The 22918-nt window shown below is 48.5% G+C and overlaps 1 protein-coding gene across 1 annotated transcript in view; it reads right to left on the minus strand.

The window, feature by feature from the left end:
* GABBR2 (gamma-aminobutyric acid type B receptor subunit 2) overlaps nt 1–22918 on the minus strand; it is a 350606-nt gene that overhangs the window by 78745 nt on the left and 248943 nt on the right. The window contains exons 8-11 of the mRNA XM_043566839.1: nt 20941–21001; nt 6952–7032; nt 3369–3519; nt 117–249 (exon numbers count right to left, since the gene is read on the minus strand). Coding sequence (XP_043422774.1) covers nt 117–249; nt 3369–3519; nt 6952–7032; nt 20941–21001 — 426 coding nt within the window. The remainder of the gene's footprint in view (nt 1–116; nt 250–3368; nt 3520–6951; nt 7033–20940; nt 21002–22918) is intronic.

Here is a 22918-nt window from a genome sequence, read left to right on the forward strand (position 1 = left end):
TCTTTTGCCTGTTCACGTATTTCCATTCATTTCTGGGTTTGGATCTGTGTGTTTTGAGGATGGAAAACCAAGAAAACCTTATATCCTGTACCATCGGAACACACAGAATGACTTACAGTGCAAAGTGTTTCGAAGGTCTTTTCAGACACAAAGGATCCATCAAGGCCAAAGAGAAATATCGATGCATAGGAGAGCATCCCTCCGAGGATAATGAGGTTGTTCATATATGGACTCGACATCTTTATCAGCCTGCCAAGAGAGACAATACGGTTAACAGAACTGGTAATGTGGTTATTCCTCCAGCAAACACTTCCTGGATGCCTACTACGTGTATATTGCTGCCAAAGCTAAAGGAGAGAGAAACGTAAGCCCAGGCTTCCTCCACGCCCCCCGCCCCCCAAGCCTGTGCCAGCTACTAAGGGCCGCTTTGCCCTCACTAAAGGACCCCGGAAGCTATCCGATTCTAGACAATGGAGTTTTCCTCGGTCAAGTTCACCTATCACTTCTCTAGGGGCAGGTTGTAGGTTTTTTTTAGGCTGGGGCTAGGAAGACAGGGTGCATCTAGAGAATTCTACATTCTAGTTCAGCAGCCTTAAGGGAGGAGGGAGATGAGGGCAAGAAGGCCACACTCCCCTCCCCCTTGCGGAGGGGGCCAGGCCTGGGAGGTCTACAGGTGAGTGTTCGGGGCTGCTCAGGAAGTGTGGTCACCAGGTGGTATACGAGTATTCACGTTGGCTGCCTGGAGCTCGCACAGTCTTGTGCACAAAGAGGGTCACACACATGGATGGGAACACCTCCTCTAGTCATCAGGTGATAAAAATGGACAGTGCATGGGGCTCCTGGGTGGCTCAGTCGGTTGAGCATCCAACTTCGGCTCAGGTCATGATCTCCCGGTTCGTGAGTTCAACCCATGTGTCGGGTTCTGTGCTGACAGCTCGGAGCCTGGAGTCTGCCTGCTTCAGATTCTGTGTCTCCTTCTCTCTCTGCCACTCCCCTGCTCATACTCTGTCCATCTCTCTCTCTCTCAAAAATCAATAAACATTAAAAAAATTTTTTTTAAATGGACAGTGGCGTCCCCATTCCCACCCCCACCCCTATCTTCACCAGGCTGCGGTTGGGGGCATTCTTTATATTCCCAAACTCTACATGCTTGTCTCTCACCTCTTTCAGGAATCCTGCTTTGGCTCCCAGCTGTCCAGCAAGCCAGGCCCGGGTTAGACCATCAGTTGGCTGGAATCCACCCTGAGTAGTGCCTGGCTAACCCTGCACAATCCACTCAGTATGTCCTGGGTTTTCAGGTGCCCCCATGGTCCAGGCACTCTTTTGCAGATTGGAATCATAGTCAGTTCCCTCAACAGTTTCTTTTGTACTCTGCCATTCTGTTAATGCTTTCACATTTTAAAAATGTGTGTCAAAGTGGGAGAGAGATAAAAAGCCTGGTGTGAATTATGGATCACACGCGGCTTCTGAGCTGGGATCACTGGGTGGGGCCACCCTACACTCGGCCTGCGGAGTCACCTCATGGGTAAGACTCGACCACAGATCTCACTGCCCAAGGCATGTATGTGTGAAGCTGACACGAGACTGGATTCCTGGAGGTCCTTTTGCAAACCACAAACTGCTAAGACCCCTTCCTCCTTAGTACCACAGGAAGTGGGGGAAGGGAAAGGCCAGGAGTTGGGCAGGTTCCCCGGAGGAAAAGGACCTTAGCAAATAGGCAGCATTTAGGAAGATAAAAGTGAGGGGAGCTTGGAACTACTGTGACATTTATTTTTATCTCTTTCAGATTTTTTAATCTGCAAAGCCAGTCAAAAAATTCACATAGACGCCAGCCTCCTGGAAAGAGTAATAGTAATTTTCCACAGGAGGCCAAAAGAATTGGTAAAGAATTAAAGGAGTTTAGTCTTATGATAGGGGCAGCTTGCTGTAAGATGGGTATTTTGGAAACCTGTAGAAAGGGAATCTAATATTAACTAATTAATATTAACTAATATTAACTGAAACCTGATTATGTGCCCAGGCCTTGTGCCAAATGCTAATTCGTATGGTCATCAGTTAGGCGGAACTTTCTTCCATTTTTTGTGGTGGTATATGTGTTATTGGTGGTATAGAAAATAAAACAAGGGTGGGTAAAAATCTTTTCGTTCTTTAGGAAATAGATTTGACCGAATCAAACCCCAAAACAACAAAATCTAGAGCTTTCAAGCTCCTCCTTTGCAAGCAAGGAGGGAAAAAACAAAACAAAACAAAAAACAAAACCCCCTGTTCTCTGCAGAATCAGGCTTGTTCCTGGCAGCCCAGAACGTCACACAGTGTGGCTTCTGGGCTTCAGGGCATTGAGGCTGTGCCCCGGGGGATCCCTGCTCTGAGCCCCCACCCAGTGACTTCCCAACAACACGGAGAGCTGGGTACAGGGATTTGCTATGGAAACCACAGAAGCTGGCTGTGCTTGGTAAACACCACCACTTGGGTGCTGGCCTGTTCTACCCACGACTGACCAGAATAACTCAGACGGTGAGCTGCTCTCCTTCAGAGAGTGAAGAGCACGCGTGGTGGAAAAGAAATCAAAGGGGTGCCTGGGGGGCTCAGTTGGTTAAGCATCTGACTTTGGCTCAGGTCATGATCCTATGGGTTCGAGCCCCGTGGTGGGCTCTGTGCTGACAGCTCAGAGCCTGAAGCCTGCTTCAGATTCTGTCTTCCTCTCTCTCTGCCCTGCCCCTGCTCACGCTCTGTCTCTCTCTGTCTCCCAAAATGAATAAACATTGAAAAAAAATTTTTTTTAAAAGTAGAAGAAATCAAAGCCAGAAACCCAGGGGACAGGTTCTACCACACACAGCAATGTGGCCCCAGACAACAACCCTCCCTCTGTCACTGGGCTTCTGTCCTCTCACCTGTAATCTGGGGAGTTATCTCAGGCTCAGGTGAGGATGATGGGAGGGAGGAGCTTCTCAGACTGTAAAGTGCTGTACTAACGGGTGGTGTCCCTTACTGAACTCAGTGATTCCCTCGGGCAATGCTTCCCCAAGATGCGAGGGGGTGGAGCAAAGACTTCGGGGGATTCCCTCTTCTGTGGTTTTCCTTCTGGACAGGAGCATAGCCAGCCTTTGATTTTATTTACGTCAGCCTTCCTGTGCAACCAGCAGCCCTGACTCTGTGTATATGCATGTGCGTGTGCTCGTGCACACATACATGCTCATGCACATGGAGCATCTAATCACATCCCAGTGACTGAACGACCACTTTAGAAAACTGCCCCGGAAACTTCTTCTGTGCCCCTGGTGAATCTGTCACAGGATGCCCCTACACGTTATCCATGAGCTTTGTCAATCCAGAAAGCATCATCCACGAGGAGGGTGTGAGCGGCTTACTTCTGATTCCGGTTCTTGATGTTGAAGAAGAGAAAAGCGCTGGCCATGATCATCCCCAGGATGGTGAGGGCAGAGAGAATGCTGTAGAGAGGTAGGGAGATCTTCCGGAGCTGCTCCAGGATGATGGTCTTGTCTTTTGGTGGTTCGGATCCTAGAAGGCCACGAACAGACATCAGCTGAGCCCAGTGTGCAGTCAGTCCTTGAGAACCTCTCTGCCTGCACGCTCTTGCCATCTGGCACCTGTGCACAACCTCTGTGCAGGACACGTCTACGGGGGGCAGGGCTCCAGCGCTTGGCCAGGCTACTCGGCAGGGAGCCTTCACTAGGACTTATTTCTTTCTCTAAATAGAATCCATAAGGAATTTGTGATGCATTTAATAGCCATTAAAAGACTAGCATTTGATTTGGTCTAATTACCCTGTTGAAAAACCACCCTCATTTGTCCCCACAGGTAACAGTAGCCCGGAAGGCACAGGGCCAGATGTTGTGAGTGGGTACCGCCGGGTGCCACTGGGGGTGACGAATCCGGCTTGGGGTCTCACAGACTCTGCTCTGACACATGATAATGACCACCTTCAACAGGGCAGACACCTTGTCTATCAGTTCCATGGAGACAGCTATGTCTCTGGCCGCAGGTTTCCTGCCCCAAGGTCATTAGGTTATAAAAGCTCTTTCTGGTTTTCCCTTTTCACAAGACTCACTAACTGTGGGAGGCCGAAGCTACTGGCATGCCTCCCCATCCCTGCCGCACCAGGACTGGGCCCAAACTGTGGGATTCCATTCCTCTGTGTCACTGCAGAGACGTCTCTGCTCATTCTTTGAGGGCACCAGGAAACTATGGGAGCCCTGAGGGCCTCAGAGAAAACTCATCTTTGTGGTCACTGGCAAAATTGTCCAGAGGCAGGCTGGCGTGGGAGGAGGGGTGCAGGGATCCTCCTCACTCTGCCCCACTTCTTACAAATCCCTTTTTTCTCAGCTGCTATTTCAAGCTGGGTTGCTGCTATGGAATTGTGAAATGCTGGGCCTTTTCTCTCCAGTGGGGGAACTGGGGAGCCCAGGGAGACCCACCAGAGGTCATGATGACCCCACCATGTCTGTGCCATGGGTGCCCGCCTTGGTTATACCCCCGCTCCCAGGAGATAAGCAGAGGATGTGGGCAGGTGTGGCAGAAGGGTTTGAGATTTCCCCCCCCAAACATCTGTGTTTAAAAAACTCCGCTAGCAAGTTCAAAAGTGTTTGGAAACATTCAGTGGATAAAAAGAATTTGAACCATCTAAGCAGTCTAGGGAAGTTGCCAGGTTCGAAAACAGCTAGGAACCTGCTGGCATGGTTCACATAAAGCTTTAAAGCAATTCCACGTAAAGTAACATTTTCAAGGCCTGAAAGTCAGGGCAAGAGCAGACGCAAGGTGGATAAAGCAACACCATTTCTTGCTTCCCGAAATGAAAGCTCTACATCTGAAAGCGTCTTCCCCCGTTCTCCATTTTCCTCCCCGTGCTCCCAAGTGAACCTCTGGCTGCATCAGGCTGGCTCGGGTGTCTCCTGGTTCCCAAACACAAGCGCCATCTTGGGGGTGCCCATGAGCTCTTGGCTGGGAACAAATCCCTCTCTGGTCCCTGAGAAAGGGGCTGAGGTTTGGAGCAGCGGTTATATGATGATTATGACCACCAATTGCTCACGTAGAAACAGTGTCAATTCTCCTCCCCTGTACTCCACTTTCCTTTCACCCAAAACGGCACCTCCACATAACTATGCATAACTATGCACCATAACTAAGACATTATGGAAGCCACGTGGTAACTAGCAGCAGCCTTGAGTTTTCTTTCTTGCTCTTCACCCAATCCATTCACTCGTTATTCATCTAGTCTTTACTATTCCTTCATCCCCCATTATACCTTCATTCACCATCATTAATCATGATCAATCATCATGAATAATCACTTTCTACCTGTCAGGCCCTGTGCTGGGTGCCAGTGATTTAGAGATAACCAAGAAACAGTCCCTGTCCTCAAGAAACTTCTATACTAGCCATGTGACAAGAAAAAGGCAATAATAAGCAATCGTATTTACTGAATGCTTACCATGGGCTAAGCACTTTACAGAGATTTTCTCATTTGATCCACCCAACAGCCTCACAGGTAGAGAAGATTATTCCCATTTTACACAGAGGCAACGGTTTTCTAGATGTTAAGTGACTTTTATAGCTACTAAGTGGCAAAACCAGCAGGATTTGAACCCAGATCTGCCTGAGTCCTGTGCTCTAACCATGATGAAAACCTGCTTCTAAAGACAGGGTCCAGGTAGTTGATAACATCAGACACGGAGAAGCCTGAGCATGAAAGTGTAGAAGAGTGTAGTTCTCCCTGATGGAGTCTGGAAAGGCTACAGAAGGGGGAGCTGATCCTCAGAGGATGAACAGCTGGCTGCCCACAAGGAAGACAATTAGGAAAAGGTATTCTGGGCAGAGGGCTCAGCAGGGGCAAAGGCGTGGTGGTATCTTGGCATATTCGAGGAGCTGTAAGCAGTTTGGCTGGGGAGATCTGAAAGAAGAGGAGAAGTGGGAAGGGATCTCTGCAGGGGTTCTTTGAGGTGACACCATGGAGTGAGGTCCCTTGCCGAGCAGTAGGGACCATGCAGGGCTCTGAGCAAAGGTGGAGAATCTTCAGCATAGCGGCTGATGGCAAGAGTGCTTTGGCTGTTGAGGACAGAATGGACTTGAGGGAATTAAGCATGATTAAGCCCATCCACAGCCCACCCATCCACCCATGTATCCATCCATCCACTCACTCATCCCTTTATCTATCCATTCACCCACTCGCCCACTACTTTATTCACTCATATGCTCACCTGTTCATTCATTTATTCACCCACCCAGTCACCCACTCACTTGATCAATCATGTATTTATTTTTTCATCAAATGTGAACCTTCAACATGTGTCAGACCCTGCCTGGCATTAGGGGTTAAAAGTCAAGTGGAATCCATTCAGGGAGCTCATGGTCCAATAACCTAGAAATTTCCATGCAAAAGACAGTGACTATGGGAAAGGCAGAGACAAACACTGTGAAAGCCAAGAGAAGGGACCCATTAGCTCAGCTAATGGGGGTGGGGGCAATCAGGGAAGGCTGTACAGAGGAGGTGTCCTTTGATCTCGTTCTAGAAGCTGAGGAAGAGTTCTCCAGCAGAAGAAGAGGGAATGGTCTTCCAGGAAGACCAGCAGGTGGACAGGCTTTATTACTAACCCAACCAAATGCTTTCTCAAAGAAGGATCCAGAGCTAAATTTAGCTGGGCCACATTTAAATAGAATTACTCCTGGCCATGGACTGGTTTAAATGTAGATACCCCAGTGAAAGCCAGCTCTCCATGCAAATTCCAGTGACCCCTCTCAGGAGCTGGAAATCCAGCTCCCATGTGAGTGATGGGGACACTATGCTAAGTGAGCGAGCATGTGTGATAAGAGGAAAGGAGGTTCCCTCTTCCCTAGGAAGTCAAGGACTCTGAGCTTGTCCCCAACCCTCAGACAATATCTGGGCCTGGGAGCAATTGAGCAGGTCCCCTTCTATGAGAAGCCCACCTGCCTTACCTTGGAACCTGATAGTGTCGTTGATTATCTCCAGTGTGTCGGCCACAGCGTTGTACTCTCCCACCTTCACCTCCCTGCTGTCTGCGGGAGCAAGAGACAGTGGTTGGTTAGACTGAGCCCTGTGCCCATGGCTGGCTGCTCCTGTCCCAGTTCTTGCTCCCCTGTGGGCCCTGGCTATATTCTCACAGGCTTTCCTTTTCCCCAGAGCCTCTTCCAGGTAGAATCGCAAAACCTCCAATCTGATCTGGGGTGGAACAGAAGCCCTCTTACCCCATCTCACCCACTGGTTACCTGCCCTTTGCTGTATGTCTCATGGATGGGGGCTCACTCCCCTCATAATTGGACTTAGTTACCAAGTCCTTCCTGGTCATTGAGCTGAAGGGTCTCTCTATAACCTTCCTCTGGCATCTGGTTCTGTCATCTAAGACCACACAAACCACTTCTGCTCCTTTTGCTCCAGGACAGCTCTATAGACTTGGAGACAAAGACAGATCATCTCCCAGGTGCCAGACCCCAACCTCACCTTACAGAATATCATTTCCAATTCTGCCCTCTCCAGGTTCCTCCTTAGGCTACACCATACAATGTCACTGTGTCTGATAGAGTGTAGACTCAAAGACCAACCAATGTACTTCTTCAGGCATGATCTGGTCAACACAAGTACAGGGGACTGTCCCGTCCTTTACTGTGCACATTATATTCTTATTAATGCATCCTCAGGTGGAATTAGTATCTTTCAGAGGCCACATTGCTCTGCTGGGTCATATCAAGCACAATCTCCTTCATATATACTTGTTCAGGTGTATTTTCAGACCCAAGTGATTCATTTGAATTTACCTTCATCCTTGATACTATTCTGTTGGTGGGTTTAAGTCATTGTTTTGGTCATCTCCAGGAACAGAGATGATGAAAACTGGCCCGGGGCGGTGGCAAGAAGAATGAAGAATGGGGGTATCAGATTTGACAGAGGTTTCTTTTTTCCAAGTAAAATCCGGACAACTGTGTGATCAAATGTGTGGGGGATATGGGGAACAGGGGAGTGAAGCAAGTGCCTGGGGGGCTCAGGTGCCATTCCCTGAGTGGGGAACTCAGGAGAGGGTCAGAGAAGCGGGGAAGTTGCTACATTCTGGTTTGGGCACGCTAAGCCTGACGTGCTTATGGATCATGAGAGTGGCGATGTCCTTGGGTCTGGAGACGGGGGAGAGTTCTGGGCTAGGGAGCGAGTCAGGGCCATCAGCATGTAGGCTGGGAGCTGGAGCATGGGGGCAGGTAGGAGATCCCTAGGGACAGTGCCAAGGGGAGGAGAGGACCAAGGGCAGAATCCTGGGGAGCACCAACCTCCTAGGGGCTTGGTAGAGCAAGGATGCTGCAAGGAACTGGGAACTACTGGCCAGGATGCTGGGAGCAGGATGGCGGAGAGAGTGGGCATCCCGGGAGCCAAGGAAAGGGACAATGTCATATGTCACTGAGAGACTAGAACTAGGGCAGGGGGTCAGTAGGTTTGGTGTGTGGGGTGCTGGTGACTGGAGATGAAGCAGGTTCAGGGGAAGAAGGGCCAAAGGCAAGGAGTGTGGAAGTAGAGTGAAGCCCCCAGGGCAGAACTGGCTTTGACAGGGTTGGGGAGTGGGCAGGGCAGGGTGGCCCACGGAAGAGTCACCGAGCCCTGACAACGTGCCTGGATCTGTGCCAGGAACTTTAGGTGCCTTTTTTTGTTCAGTTCTCATGGCTGGAGTTGGTGGCTTCAGTCCCACCAAATAGATGAGGAAACTGAGGCTCAGCAGGTTGTAGCTTTGCTGCCCCTCCCTCATTCTAAGAGTAGAGCCCAGCCTCAAACCCGGGACGTTTCCCACCGCCTATGTTCTCATGGGGCTGCCTTGACGAGATCCCTGAGCAGTGGCAGTTCTGTGCCAAGCTGCCACGGGCCACGTGGGCCTCCTGAGTGTAATAACTGCGGAGAGCTGTGCCCACATGCCCACCATAGGGCAAGCGGGTCCCCTGAGCTGCAGATGCTGGGCATAAGAATGCCATAAGGTGGTGCGGGTACAGGAATTCCGAACATGTAACCACAGGAACTGCCGGCTGGCTGGGGCTCTGGCTCTGAGTGAATTTCGTTGAAGAGATGCAGATGTGCTGCTGGTCCCTTATAAACATTCAGGAAGCGGAACAGGGAATCCCATAGGCCACCTTCGCCTGTGTGCCTTTGACTGTGGGGTGGAAAACAGGCCTGTAAAAGTCACTCCCTTCTCCCCACAATGGTCTCCCTGCCATTTGGGGGCTGTCACACTGTGCAGGTGGCTGTCGCTTGCCTGGGTCACAGCTCCTAAATGTCACATTAGCAGACTCTGCTGGGAGCTCCGGCATCCCTGCTCTGGCCTTTTGAAGTCCTCAGCCCCAATCAGCTCCTGCCGCTCGGAGGAGGAGGCCCTGATTTATTTATCTGGCGTGGGGAGGCAGCTCATGAAATATGCAGACTGATTGGAACAGATCACCAGGAGCCGGGAAGTGGTGTGGCTGGCACCCCACTGCGCCCCAGCCACACAGCCCACCCCTCTGGTTCACACACCCTACTGTACTGTCCCTTAGCACCAAAGTAATACTCGGCTTCCCAAGAAAGCCATAATCACCGTAATCTCTCCCTGGGGTACTGCTTGGGGGATCACTGGTGCTTCTCATGTTCTTGGATTTAAGGCTCACGGCAAAACATGAGCTGGGCTTGACTCGCCCCAGTAAGTGAAGTGAACACTCAGAGCTATGTGCTGGGCAGCGACCAAGTGGCCTGAACTTGGCTCCCCTACTTCTGGATTCAGACAGGGCAGAGCTCATACTGGTCACTGAGCCCACATTTCCGGAGCGCATGCCGGCCCCAGGTTATTTCATGATTAAGAATCCCTCAAAAGCTTCAGTGTGGGTGGTGGAAGATAAGGTTCTGTCCTTACCCATGATCAAGGTGGCCTTGGACCTCTGGGTGCTGTGGGATGCTTATGCTCAATCTCTTAATCACTCATTCATTCATTCAACAAACATTGATGGGGGGTGGGGGGGGGTACTATTATGTGTCAGGCTCCAGGCTGGAGGCTGGAGACATAAAGATTCAAAAAAAAATTCACAGTCTCTGACATTGTAGTTTAGGGATGATAGCCTCACCCAGTCCTACCAGGGAGGTAAAATTGTTCTCATTTGCAGATAGTATTTCCCTCCAGCCTGCACTTTGTTAGCAGGTTGTTGTAGCTCTAAAATGGGAACTCTCAAAGTGGCCATGAAGACTAAAGAGAATACTGGCAGTTTCTGGCTTGCAACCTAACTCACAGTGTTTGATACGTCGTCGTTTGCCTCATGATAAAAGTAACCGAGCTATTTGCTAGATCCCCTAACACTCCCTATGTTTTCTTACTGCCATGGTTCCCCACAATGGTCCCTCTGCTTGGAAGGTGGCTTTCCCCTCCCTCTACTAAACCAACACGGCCCAACCCTACACCCACCTCTTCCAGGAAGCCTTCCATGAGTCCTGCTCCTCCCCCCTGAGCACCTCAGTTTCTGTGGGCTGAGGGCATGGGGACAGACTGCCTCTGGCGTGGGAGCTGTGCCCGAGGTGTGCCCAGGCCTTCTGATTCCTGCCGGCTGGTTAGTTCCTGAGCGGGACCTGAAGTCTTGCTTCTGGCATCCCCAGGTAACACAGAGTATTGCCCCCACCCCCCGCCCTGTACCCAGGGCCCCTCTGGGGTCTGCAGGTGGAAGGCTGGTGCCCCCCGTGCTCTTCCATTCACCCGTGGCCCCGCTGATGGAGACCATGAGAGGCACGCAGCACTCTCAATTGTTAACTCTTGGCTTCCTTGGTAACTCCACCGTGCAAACAACATTAGCCACTCATTTGGTTATAGGCCGGGCCTTGCAGACTGTGGACCAGGGGATCTGTGGACAGACTAGAAGGGTCCATCAGGGGGTGGGGGGTGGGGATGAAGGAACCAAGCAGAGGGCTGCAGTGTTGAGAGTGTCACTGGCTGGCCTCCCTGCCCCCACAACTCTGCCGTGCTTGCCACTGACTCACTGTGTGACCCTGGACACACTGTCCCTTTCTCTGGGTCTCAGTTTCTCCATCTGCTAACTGCACTGCAGGGCTTCCTTCCAATGATTCTCAGCCCTGGCTGGGCATTAGTATCACCCGGGGAACTGCTAGAAAAAACATATGCACTAGTCCTAATATGGGTCCATTATATTAGAACTTCTGGGGTGTTGAGGGGTGGGTTTTGGGCGGCAGTACTTTTTTTTTTTTTCGAGAGGGTGCAAGTGCGCAAGGGGCAGAGAGAGAGAGAGAGAGAGAGAGAGAGAGAGAGAGAGAGACAAGCAGGGCTCACCCTAAAGCGATGCTTGTGCTCACCCAAAGCAGGGCTCGAGCTCACCCGATGTGGGACTCAAACTCATGAACTGTGAGATCATGACCTGAGCCGAAGTCAGATACTTAACCGACTGAGCCACCCAGGCGCCCCAGGGCGGCAGGATTTTTTAAAAGTCTCCTAAGCTGATCCTAACACACAGCCAGAGTTGAGAACCACTACATTTGACTGAAGGCCTTTCAATGCCGACACTTTCTGTTCTAAGAAGCTAAAAATAGTGTGGAACAGAGAGCCCCTCTCCTGCAGAACAATGCTGCTTCCTTGTTGTGGGGCAAAAAGAAGGGTTTTCTTTAAAAAGCTCCTTCTTTATTTCAAATTTTATATTTGGATGATACGTAAAGAAAATAGGTCCTATTGGTGAAAATTGGGCTGCCAAAAAAAGTCCAGTCTGAAAATATTCGCTGGCTGTGGGCCTGGGAGCACGCACGAGACGGCCGGGAAACAGCTTCAATCAGAGCTGCCTCCTCCTGGGACCGCAACCCCAGGCGGGAGGACGAGTGATAGGGTCGCCAACATCCTGCTACGTGGGCTCTCCTCCCCTCCCCCCTCACCGTCCATTTGTCCTCAACTGGCTCTAGATCTGAATGGAAGGAGGTGTACGTGTTCTTTAAAGTTTGTCACAAACATACAGACTCAGTGTATGACTCTGAGGCAAAAAACAAAGGATGGATTTGACTCAACAAAAATAAAACATGAAAGCCTAACACAATCACTCCATTCATTCTAGGACCCCCTACCAAAATCCTAAACTCGGGGTAGGAAAGAACTCTGGCTGGTAGACAGGACCCTTGGAGTTAGTCTTGGCTCCCCTGTCACCTCAGTGAGGAGCCCCCAGGAAGTTGTGGCCCCTTCATGGGTTTTGCTAAAGCCAGTAGGCTGGATGGGGGGATGTTCACGGCCTCCAACTCTTGTTCGGTGATTCTGCAATTGCTTTGAAGGGTCTTCCTCATTCCAAGCTGAAATCTGCCTCCTGAGACTTCCCTTCACGAGTCCTGGCTCTGCCTGGGCGGGGGGAGGGGGGCACACATCACATGGACCCCTGTTCCTGGTGGTTCTTCAGAGGTCAGAGCACGGTGATCATGGGCTTTGATTCTACTCTTCTCCAGGTGGCCAGCCATTCCCCAGGAAGTAATCCCCGGTCTGGTCACTGCCTGAGTGCAGGCCCTAGAGGGTCACCCTCCTGTCACCCGGTGAGGAACAGAGCTGAGCTGCACCTCTCGGCAGCACTGAGCAGACAGACTTTGTGCTTCCTTGGCCCGAATCCTGCAAACATTCTTCTCTGTCTTCACAAACAATATGTCGCTGCCACGTTTTTAACAAATTAATGTCAGTGACCTTTGGTTGGAAATTTTTAACAGGCTAGGTGGACACTGGTCAAATGGCCTGGGAATATAATAACCCTGCTAAGGGCAGATTTGTCTATGGACTTAGGTAAACTGGGCTGGGACAAAAGCTAAGTAGCAGGGGACGCATACAACAGGTTATTTGCACCTAGAATATCTTTTTTCTTCTCTTCTTGGCTAGCTCCCACTGGCCCTTCAGAATTCGTCTCAGGTGCCACATCTCCTGGAATCTGTCCGGTGGAGTCAACTGCCCCTCTTCTGAATGCCCTCACCACATGTCGTATGCACTTGAGGTTCTGTGTCTGTGCCCACTGGACCAGGAGCTCTCTGAGGGCAGGGATGCATCTTACCCAGCTCGGCACCCCCCTATATCCAGTCAGGACCTGGCATGAAGGTGCCAGGAAATGATTTTTTAGAAACCTCAAAAGCCCAAACCATATGGGAGAAAAAGGAATTCATCCACATCAAAATTAAGAACTTCTGTTCAACAAATACTTTATAGACAAGTGGTTGAATTAGAGAAGATATCTACAAAGCCTAAAGGTAAAAGGAAACCAAGATTTAGAATATATAAGAATCTCTAGCAAGTTAACAAGGAAAAGACAGTATCCTCAAAATAAAAGTGGTCATAATCAACAAATGGCTCATAAGCACAGGAAGAAATGCCCAAACCTCATTAGTTAACAGAGAAATGATATTTAAAACCACAATACGATATTACTTTTTCCTTTAGATGGGCAGAAAATGAGAGAGCCAGGGATTGGCAAGTACTTGTGGGAGGAGGGACACAGGAATCTCCATGCTGGTGGCAGTGGAGATGGGTGTGGGTATTGAAAGAGCCATTTGGCAGATCTTAGGCATGTTTGGTGTTCACCCACCTCCCCATCCAACAGTTCTGCTCCTGGACATTTGTCCTAAATAAATGCCCAGTTGGGTTCATAAGGGGACACTCGTTATTTGTATAGGTAGGGAGCTGAAGGTGGCCTGGGTGTCTGTCACTGGGAGAACGGATGGATAAAGCATGAATGCACCCCATGGAATGATCAGTGAAAGTCATGGCTCAGATGTTCACATAGAAACATGGAAGCATCTCCAGAAAGGAAGTGCTGAGTGGGAGGGAAAAAAGGAGAAAGAAACAGAAGAAGATATGTAATCCAGTTGCATTGACATAAATCAAAATATATGCATTCAAGACATTAATCCACATTTTGTGAGGACATATCAACACAATATATGCATTAAAATACTCAGAGTGTTTGCCCTCTCCTGGGGGAGGCGGGAGTGTGGGATAAGAACAAATGCTAGAGATAAGGGCATAGACAAACAGAGAGGGGCTTTCCTGGACCAATGATAACAATGTCCCATGAAATGAGGAACATGAAATGTGTCCTAAGGGAGGAAGATCTTACTTTTCTCAAGAAATTCTGGTGGGGGGGGGTGGGGTGCAAATCTGGCATTACAGTTGCCACAGCCCTTTTCTGTGCCAGTCACCGAACTGTTCATAGCTTCACACTATCGAATTGTCACCATCACTCAAGGCAAAGAAAGTGATCTCCTTTAATTTTACTATTTTGAACTGAATGCTGAAATGATGGCTTAGAGAGATTAAGCCACAGCACCTAGCTAGTGATGAAGAGGCATAGACTTCGAACACTCATAGACTTTCTCCGTATGAGGAGATGAGTTCCCCATCACCGGAGGCATTTAAGTAGAGGTAATGTTGCAAAAGAGAGTCAGGGCTCCCTTCAACATGGAGAGTCTATAGCTCAATGAAACACAAGGTCTGTTAATAATTCTGTCTTCCAGGCTACCTTTCTTGGCTCTCTGAAAGGTAAGCCTGCATCACGAAGGCTGGGCAGTGTCAGAATCAGGCTCCCAGCGTCAAGGAGCCCACATACACGTGTGTCCTTCCATTCCTGCTGACCCACAGCCCTGCACCGTATCCTGCAGGTTAGTGGACTATGTCTCCATCTTAATTATACCAAGGCGAGCGGCAGTCCAACCAACTGGCCTCTCCAGACCCACGGCTGGGTGAAGGGAGCTACGACACACTCCTTGATACTAAAAACCAGCCTCGAGCATCTCAAACAAGGGCCAGACTAGCTCTGAAAGTTTTCTAGTAGGTTCTGGGAAATCATCTTCCCACTTTTATTGGCCTGGCTCTCTGCCCGAGAAATCACGAAGCCCCTGGGAGGCAGGGACCGTATCTTATTCAACTTGGCTTCCCTCAGAGGACTTGGTAAAGCGCCTGGCAGGTGCTCAGGAAATGCGCACTGCATAGAACCGTATCTCTTACCCCAAAGACCTAAAGGTAATTAATGGCTGCCAGCGGGGAGGACGAGCCCACATTTCACTAGGTACCTTCCAAATGACATTTATGCCATTGGCGTGATGCAAGACCCCAGCCCTTCAAATCAGGTGCCGAAACATAAAAGTCCAAAGTCTGAGCCCTTTATGTTGCACAGAAGCCGTGTGAAACTCAAGCGCATCGTCATTTGCTGTGACTCTGACAAACAGGCCTAATGAAGGCAGGGCCAGCGAGTGGAGCACACAGATGCTCAGAGCTGCCGAAGAGCACAAACAAGGCTCTAATCATGGCTTCACTCGACTTCCTCCCCTGCTGCAAACTCCCAACCGTGTTTAGACGTCGGCGGGAACATGGATTCTTTCTTCTCTTGAGAGAAAAAAGAAGCCAATTCCCTGGCATTCATCCTCCTCTCCACGTGGTTTCATGAAAGTCAGCGACAGCATGGGGGAGGGTGAGTGACTGTGGAACTGAAAGGAGTCCGGGCCTTGGCCCCCCACTCCACCCAAGGTGTGTGGCCAACAGGACGCTAACTCCTGCTCTGACCACAGGTGGGTCACTCGGAACAGCGCGCGAGGCAAGAGTAAGAGGGCATGGAATTTACTGGAGAGGTGATCCTAGGGCACCTTGAAGGGGTGTGGGGGAGGTGAGACAGGGAAGGGAAGGGAGCCAGTAAAGGGGCATTAATGAGCAGGTTTCTGGGTGGGCAGCTGAGGCAAAATCCCACTGGGGACCCCCAGAGACAGAGCAGAACATACCTTGCAGTTTCCCCACCCAAGAGGGAAGGCTACTGAGAGGTTTATCCTCTGCTTCTCTCTCCTCCTTGGTGCAAGGCTGTCCCTGGAAGGGCTAACTCCCTGGACAGCTGGCCTTCTCCTTGCACAGGGTGAGGGGTTCAGGTGCCTTTAATGAGCTATTTCTTTGGAAATAATGGATGCTCAGGGAGTATGGATGTGTCACTGATGGCATCCACCATCTACATTCTACGATTGTCCTGTTGACAGTTAAAAGCTCTGGGAACCCTTGAAAACGAAGTAAATGGAGAGATCATTTGTAGGGATCTGAAGCCTCTCCTGGATTAAAAATGCCTCCGTCTCAAGGGAGGCCATGAATCTAACCCTGGCACGTTATTTTAGAACGGTTCTGTTTATCCAGCATTCCTAACTTTACAAAAGAGGCAGTTTCTCCAGGCTGATGCAACAATGGCCACCATCTTGAATTAGCTTTGGTTCACTCTGCTGTCAAGGCTAACTGCTGTTTGCGAGACAAGTCACTGCAAACCACAAGTAAATGAAGATGTTCTTAAACTTCCACAAGTCCTATCACCAGCTAATCCAGTGAGCATTACCAAGAGCTGGCCAGAAGCCAGGCACTGCGTCAGGAATGTGACTAGCTTCCCAGCTCTTGAGAATTTATAGAGCAAGATCTCATGTGGCCCTTTCCCCACTCCAACTGGGCAAGGGCTGGCATTAGTGCCATCCCATTTTCCAGAGGATTAAGTTAAGGCCTAGGGAGATGAAGTGATTTGCCCAGGGTTACACTGCTGCTAAGTTTCAGAGCAAGGACTTGAATCCGGGTCTTTTGCTCCCAGATTAATTCAATAAACTTGTACTGGAGGCCTACCAAATTCCAGGCATTTGTCCTACCAACTTTACAGCTTTGGAATCAAAAAGTGCAGGAGGATGGTTTATTGACTCCCCTTTCAGTCTTCTCTCCAAAGCTGCCTCCCATTTCCAACTCACTCGTGTTTTAGTTTTGCAAACACAGAGCCTCCTACAAAATGCTTCCTTTATGGTAGGTACAAGAGTCTGGAAGGCACCAGGAGCTCTGCACAAACAAGAAGCTAAAAGAGCATCTCGTGAGGTCTTCAGAGGAAGGGTGGGATGGGCCATCTTACAAGATCAGGTTAGTGGGCTTTGAGACAGCCTGAGTGTGAATCTCGAAGCAGCCCCTGCAAAGAGAGGCCCCACTGCTGGGGCTGGCTGTCTGAGCCAGCTCCGAAGTAAGCCCTGCTGTTCACTGTCCCCTCTAAATACAAGGCAGGAGTAAGGGAGAGAGAAGCAGACAGGGAGAGAGTCAGCGTGAAGGACACGGCAGAAAAAACATGGTGGTCCCATTTAGAAGCCTTTTTGAAAGGCCAGTAGCGATATAAGAGTGGGTAATCCAGGATAAGGGGCAGGCCCATCCTATGGCTAAATCCTGGAAAGTCCTAGAAAACATTGTGTGGACCAGCCCAGGGAAACATGGGGCCAGAGACTAGAAGGAATGACCTCACCATGGGATGGATCTGCCCCAGCCAAGTCACTTCCCCGGTCTGGGCCTCAGTTTCCCAGATGATAACCAGGCACCCTTCAGGTGGTCAGCCTATTCAATAATGCAATGCCCCTCCATCCAGGCAGACAGTGCACCTCTGAGACCCTTTACATTTGGAAAATGAACTCTTGTGCTGACACGAACATGCCCCCAGCATTCTAGTGGCTCATTTCAGCCCCCAAATAACAGAATCCCTCTGTCAACAGGATCTATGTTTTAAAAACATATAACAGGGGTGTTTGGTGGCTCAGTCGGTTGAGCATCTGACTTTGGCTCAGGTCATGGTCTCGTGGTTCATGAGCTCAAGCCCCACATCAGGCTTGCTGCTGTCAGCCTGTCAGCGCAGAGTCCACTTCGGATCCTCTGTCACCCTTCTCTCTGCCCCTCCCCTGCTTGTGTTCTCCCAAAAATAAGTAAATATTAAAAAAAAAAAACCCATACAGAATGCAAACTGGTGCAGCTGCTCTGGAAAACAGTGTGGAGGTTCCTCGAAAAATTAAAAATAGATCTACCCTATGACCCAGCAATAGCACTGCTAGGAATTTACCCAAGGGATGTAGGAGTGCTGATGCATAGGGGCACGTGTACCCCAATGTTTATAGCAGCGCTCTCAACAATAGCCAAATTATGGAAAGAGCCTAAATGTCCATCAACTGATAAATGGATAAAGAAGATGTGGTTTATATATTCAACAGAATACTACTTGGCAATGAGAAAGAATGCAATCTGGCCATTTGCAGCAACGTGGATGGAACTGGGGGGTATTATGCTAAGTGAAATAAGTCAGTCAGAGAAGGACAGATATCATATGTTTTCACTCATATGTGGATCTTGAGAAACTTACCAGAAGACCATGGAGGAGGGGAAGGAGGAAAAGAATAGTTACAAACAGAGAGGGAGGCAAACCATAAGAGACTCTTAAATATAGAGAACAAACAGGGTTGTTGGGGTGGGGGAGAGGGGAAAATGGGAGATGGGCATTGAGGAGGGCACTTGTTGGGACGAGCACTGGGTGTTGTATGGAAGCCAATTTGACAATAAATTATATGAGAAAAAACCTGTATAAACAGGAGTCTCTGCAGGCCCAGCTCTGACGTTCAATAAAAACTGGACACAGGGGCACCTGGGTGGCTCAGTCGGTTAAGCATCCAACTTTGGCTCAGGTCATGATCTCACAGTTTGTGGGTTCGAGCCCCACATCGGGTTCTGTGCTGACAGCTCAGAGCCTGGAACCTCCTCCATATTTTGTGTCTCCCTCTCTCTCTGCCCCTCCTCTGCTCATGTTCTCTCTCTCTCAAAAATAAATAAAACATTAAACAAATTAAAAAAAACCGGACACAAATGTGAAGGGAAAACAGGCAGAGGTGGGCATGTGAGCACAAGGCGGGAGGAGCTGAGGTCCAGTCTCAGCTCTGCCACTAACTGGCTTGTGTCCCTGGGCAGAACACCTCCCTCCCCTGAGCCTCAGTTTCCCATTTACACCATGAGGTAGTGGAGTGGGATCATCTCTAAGACCCTTCCCTGTCTGACATCCTACATATGGCTAAGTGTGGGGAGAAGCTATAAAGGGCAGGCAGATGGAAAGGCACCTGGGGGGGTTTCAACACACCAAGAAAATCTGGATTTGCCCCAGAAAAGTGTCATAATTTTTGACACAGTGCTAATCATAATTGCTACTACTTGCTGAGCAAGAAATACGTGCACATATTTCTATGTGTTATCTCATTGAATTCTTCCCATATTCCAAGAAGGTAAATAGGATTATATTCCTATTTTACAGAGGAGAACTCCACACAGGTGAAGTCACTTGCCTGATGTGCTATATGGACTTGAGCTAAGGTGGGTCAGACCCACCTCTGAACTTCTGTTTGCTCCTCTGCTTTCCTTACAAATGCCTAAAACTAGTCACTGGGGTCGGTGTCTTATCCTAACATATGAAAAAAAAAAGGCAATAAAATTGGCACGCACTTGTAGCTGTGATCAGCCAATCAATATTTTATAAAATATTCTCCCAGAATGATATAATTTGAGAACTGGAAATGTGACAAGAGAATTTAGTTACAATCACTCAAAAAAAGAAAAAAAAAAAGGAAGTATCTTTGCCAAGATGCTTACTTGGTTCAACCAATGAAGAAGCAAGACTAACAAATGGGAAAATAATTGCATTTGCCGAAAATTACATCTTTTGTGCATGCCAGGGAGCTGACATGCGTTTCAATTACCTGCCATCAGAAGACGAATGGGTGAGTCTACAAGATTGAATTACGGAGCCATAGTACCAAACACCTCTCCTCATTGATCTCAATCCGGTGGGATTTGTCTGAATGAACCTGAATAACTCGATTTCACTTTTTGCTTTCCCTTGGATGACTTTGGGATCTGACGCAGAAGGCACTGCTCTTGTTTCTGGTTTTCCAGAAACATCCAGATGCTAAAAAAAACTTCGGTAAAGAACAGTGCATCTAGTGGTTTTGGCTAACAAACCTGCTGATGACTGACGGAGGTGTCTACCTGGAGGAAAGCCCAGTCCCACTCCCACAGATGCCCTGTACTCTCTGACAAGCCCCAACCCCTCTCGGGGCCTCCACTTCCACCTTACATGAGGAACGTGGTCTGGAAGGTTTCTGAACCCCTTCGAACACGGACAACAGAAAAATCCAAAAAATGACCTAGTTTCTTAAAAAAAATGACCCATAACAAGCACGTGGGGGATGATTATGGGTTAAAAGAGAGATCAGCCAGATGCAACGAGTGGACCTTGTGTGGATTCTCCCGCACACTGTAAAGGCCTTTTGGAGAAAATCAGAGAAGCCACATAGACTAGAAGTGTCTAAGATTCAACTAAGAATCATTGTCAGGGGTGCCTGGGTGACTCAGTCGGTTAAGTGTCTGATTCTTGATTTCAGCTCAGGTCATGATCTCATGGTTAGTGAGATCAAGCCGAGTCTGGCTGACAGTGTGGAACCTGTTTGGGATTCTCTCTCTCCTCTCTCTGCTCCTCCCCCTGCTCCTGTGCTCCCTCTCTTTCTCTCTCAACATGAATAAACTTAAAAAAAAAATCTTTGTTAAATGTTTTAGGTGGGATAATAGTATCGTGGTTATGTTCTGAAAGGTCCTTATCTACTGGGAATGCATACTGCAGTATTTATAGATTGAAATGAGATAATGTCTGGGAGCTGTTTTAAACATTACAGAAAAAAAAAAAGGGTGAGGTGGGTGAGTAACGATAAAGCAAGATTAGCAAAATGCGGATGATGGTTGAAGCCAGGTGATGGGTACACAGGGTTTATTATGCAATTCTCTCAAATTTAGGGTCTGTTTGAAAATTTCTAAAATCAAAAAAATAATGCAAGCTTTTTCAGAATACTGGAGCGGGCTTAACCCCCACTCTCTATACTTTCACGAGCCTCTCAGAGTCATGTGGGAAGACTGAATAGCCTGAGAAGTCATGCAGTTGAGAAAAATATTCTAAATAAGTTGAAACTAATGTTTTCACAGAGAAGTGTTTTCTACTGACTCTACTCTCTCTTATCTGGAACATCATACTTTCATTTCTTTTGATGTATTTTATTGCGGAAACACAACATCCCCATATAAGAACTCATCAACTAGAAAGAATAAGCATCAAAAAGCCTACCTTGAAATTGAGTAAATTTAATGGTCCCCATCCTCTCCCCATTCCGGAACACAACTTGACCCTAAAAACAAAACAAACGAAAACAAAAGAGAAGTGCCATATTAGCTCAGACACTATGGATCTCAGCTGAAATTCATAAATCGTACAACGTGACTATTAATATTGAAAAAAATAGGTTCCCGCTAGACTGCAGAGGCAAAATTCAACTAATTGTTTTAAAACCGGTTGTGACTTTATCTGGTTCATCTGAAGAGCACAACATCAATAATGAAAACAACACACGTGAATTAAAGCTGAGATATGCATCATCGTTATTATCATGATTATCCATTAAACACCCATGTGTCCTGTTATCCTGGGACAAGGTCTTCCGGGGTGCTGGAAAGATGGAGGCGGAGATGAAGCCCTTGGAGCCTGGCCCCGACTCTGCGCCTGTGTCCTACCCATTAAGGCGACTCTGCTCAGACTGTTTGGCGTGAGGACCAGAAGGGGGCTGGAGGTTGGTTCGTATTTCTTATTAAGGATAGAGAATGTTTTTGTAAGTTCTTCCTGAGGGGTGACATCAGCCCCAATTATAAATGGGCTATGGGGCAGCACAAAATTAAGCTTCTTGAGCCAGTGAGACCTGCCTTGTGTCACAGGCAGCTGAGCATCCCTCATTAGGGACCCCGGGGGCTACACACAGCATCATCTGCTGTATTTGCCTTGCTGGCTGATACTGGGCTTCCATATGCTGGGCTAAATAAATCGGAGACATGAAGAGCGGGTGGGGTCTCTCCTTGGCCAAGACCCATGACCCATCAAAATTCAGTAAACATGCAGGAAATCGACACATTCTATCAATGAATCTTTTTGACAAGCTTGAGTGGAAAGGGGGATGATCCTCATTTTACAGACCAAGAAACTGAGACCAAGAGAGGTTATGCACTCTATATTAGGTTCACTGTAAGTGAGGCTGCTGGGAGTCAGATCTGAGTTTGATTTCAATGCCCATGCCATTTCACTACAGCATGTTGCTCCTATTCCAGAAACAAATTCTTTCCTATCTTTCCATTAACATGCAATTAGAAAAAGAAATTGTTTAAAAAAATTTTTAATGCGGGGCGCCTGGGTGGCGCAGTCGGTTAAGCATCCGACTTCAGCCAGGTCACGATCTCGCGGTCCGTGAGTTCGAGCCCCGCGTCGGGCTCTGGGCTGATGGCTCGGAGCCTGGAGCCTGTTTCCAATTCTGTGTCTCCCTCTCTCTGCCCCTCCCCTGTTCATGCTCTGTCTCTCTCTGTCCCAAAAATAAATAAACGTTGAAAAAAAAATTTTTTTAAATAAAAAAAAAAATTTTTTTAATGTGTATTTATTTTTGACAGAGAGAGAGAGAGAGAGAGAGAGAGAGAGAGAGAGAGAGAGACAGAGCATGAGCGGGGGAGGGGCAGAGAGAGAGTGAGACACAGAATCCAAAGCAGGCTCCAGGCTCTGAGCTGTCAGCATAGAGCCCGACACAGGGCTCAAGCTCACAGACCGCGACATCATGACCTGAGCTGAAGTTGGACGCTCAACCGACTGAGCCACCCAGGCACCCCAGAAAAAGAAATTGTTTTAAAGAGACACTGCTTTACTCTCACTATGCTCTTGCTTCATCAAGTAATAGCACAGACAATACTTTGGTTTCCACTCAATTCTCAGGAGAAAGCACCAAAAAGGATCTTCCTTTGGTGGAAACCCAAAGTCTGAGGCCCTGCGGCTTTTGCAACAAAGAGAATCACTCAACCTGTTCTCAGAATGAGAAACACCTTCTAAGGCCACTTTGACACCTTTTTGAAATCCTGTAGACAGCTGAAAGTAGTATCATTTTGAAACTAATGCCAACTGAATTCCATATTCAGGTGATGGCAAGTAATTCCCTGAAGTGTGAAAACATTTCAGCGTAAGGTGAGACAGGAGCTGTGATTTTATTTCTAGGGATGATTGAAAAGCACAGAACATC

The sequence above is a fragment of the Prionailurus bengalensis genome, chromosome D4, assembly GCF_016509475.1.
Source record: "Prionailurus bengalensis isolate Pbe53 chromosome D4, Fcat_Pben_1.1_paternal_pri, whole genome shotgun sequence".
NCBI lineage: Eukaryota > Metazoa > Chordata > Mammalia > Carnivora > Felidae > Prionailurus > Prionailurus bengalensis.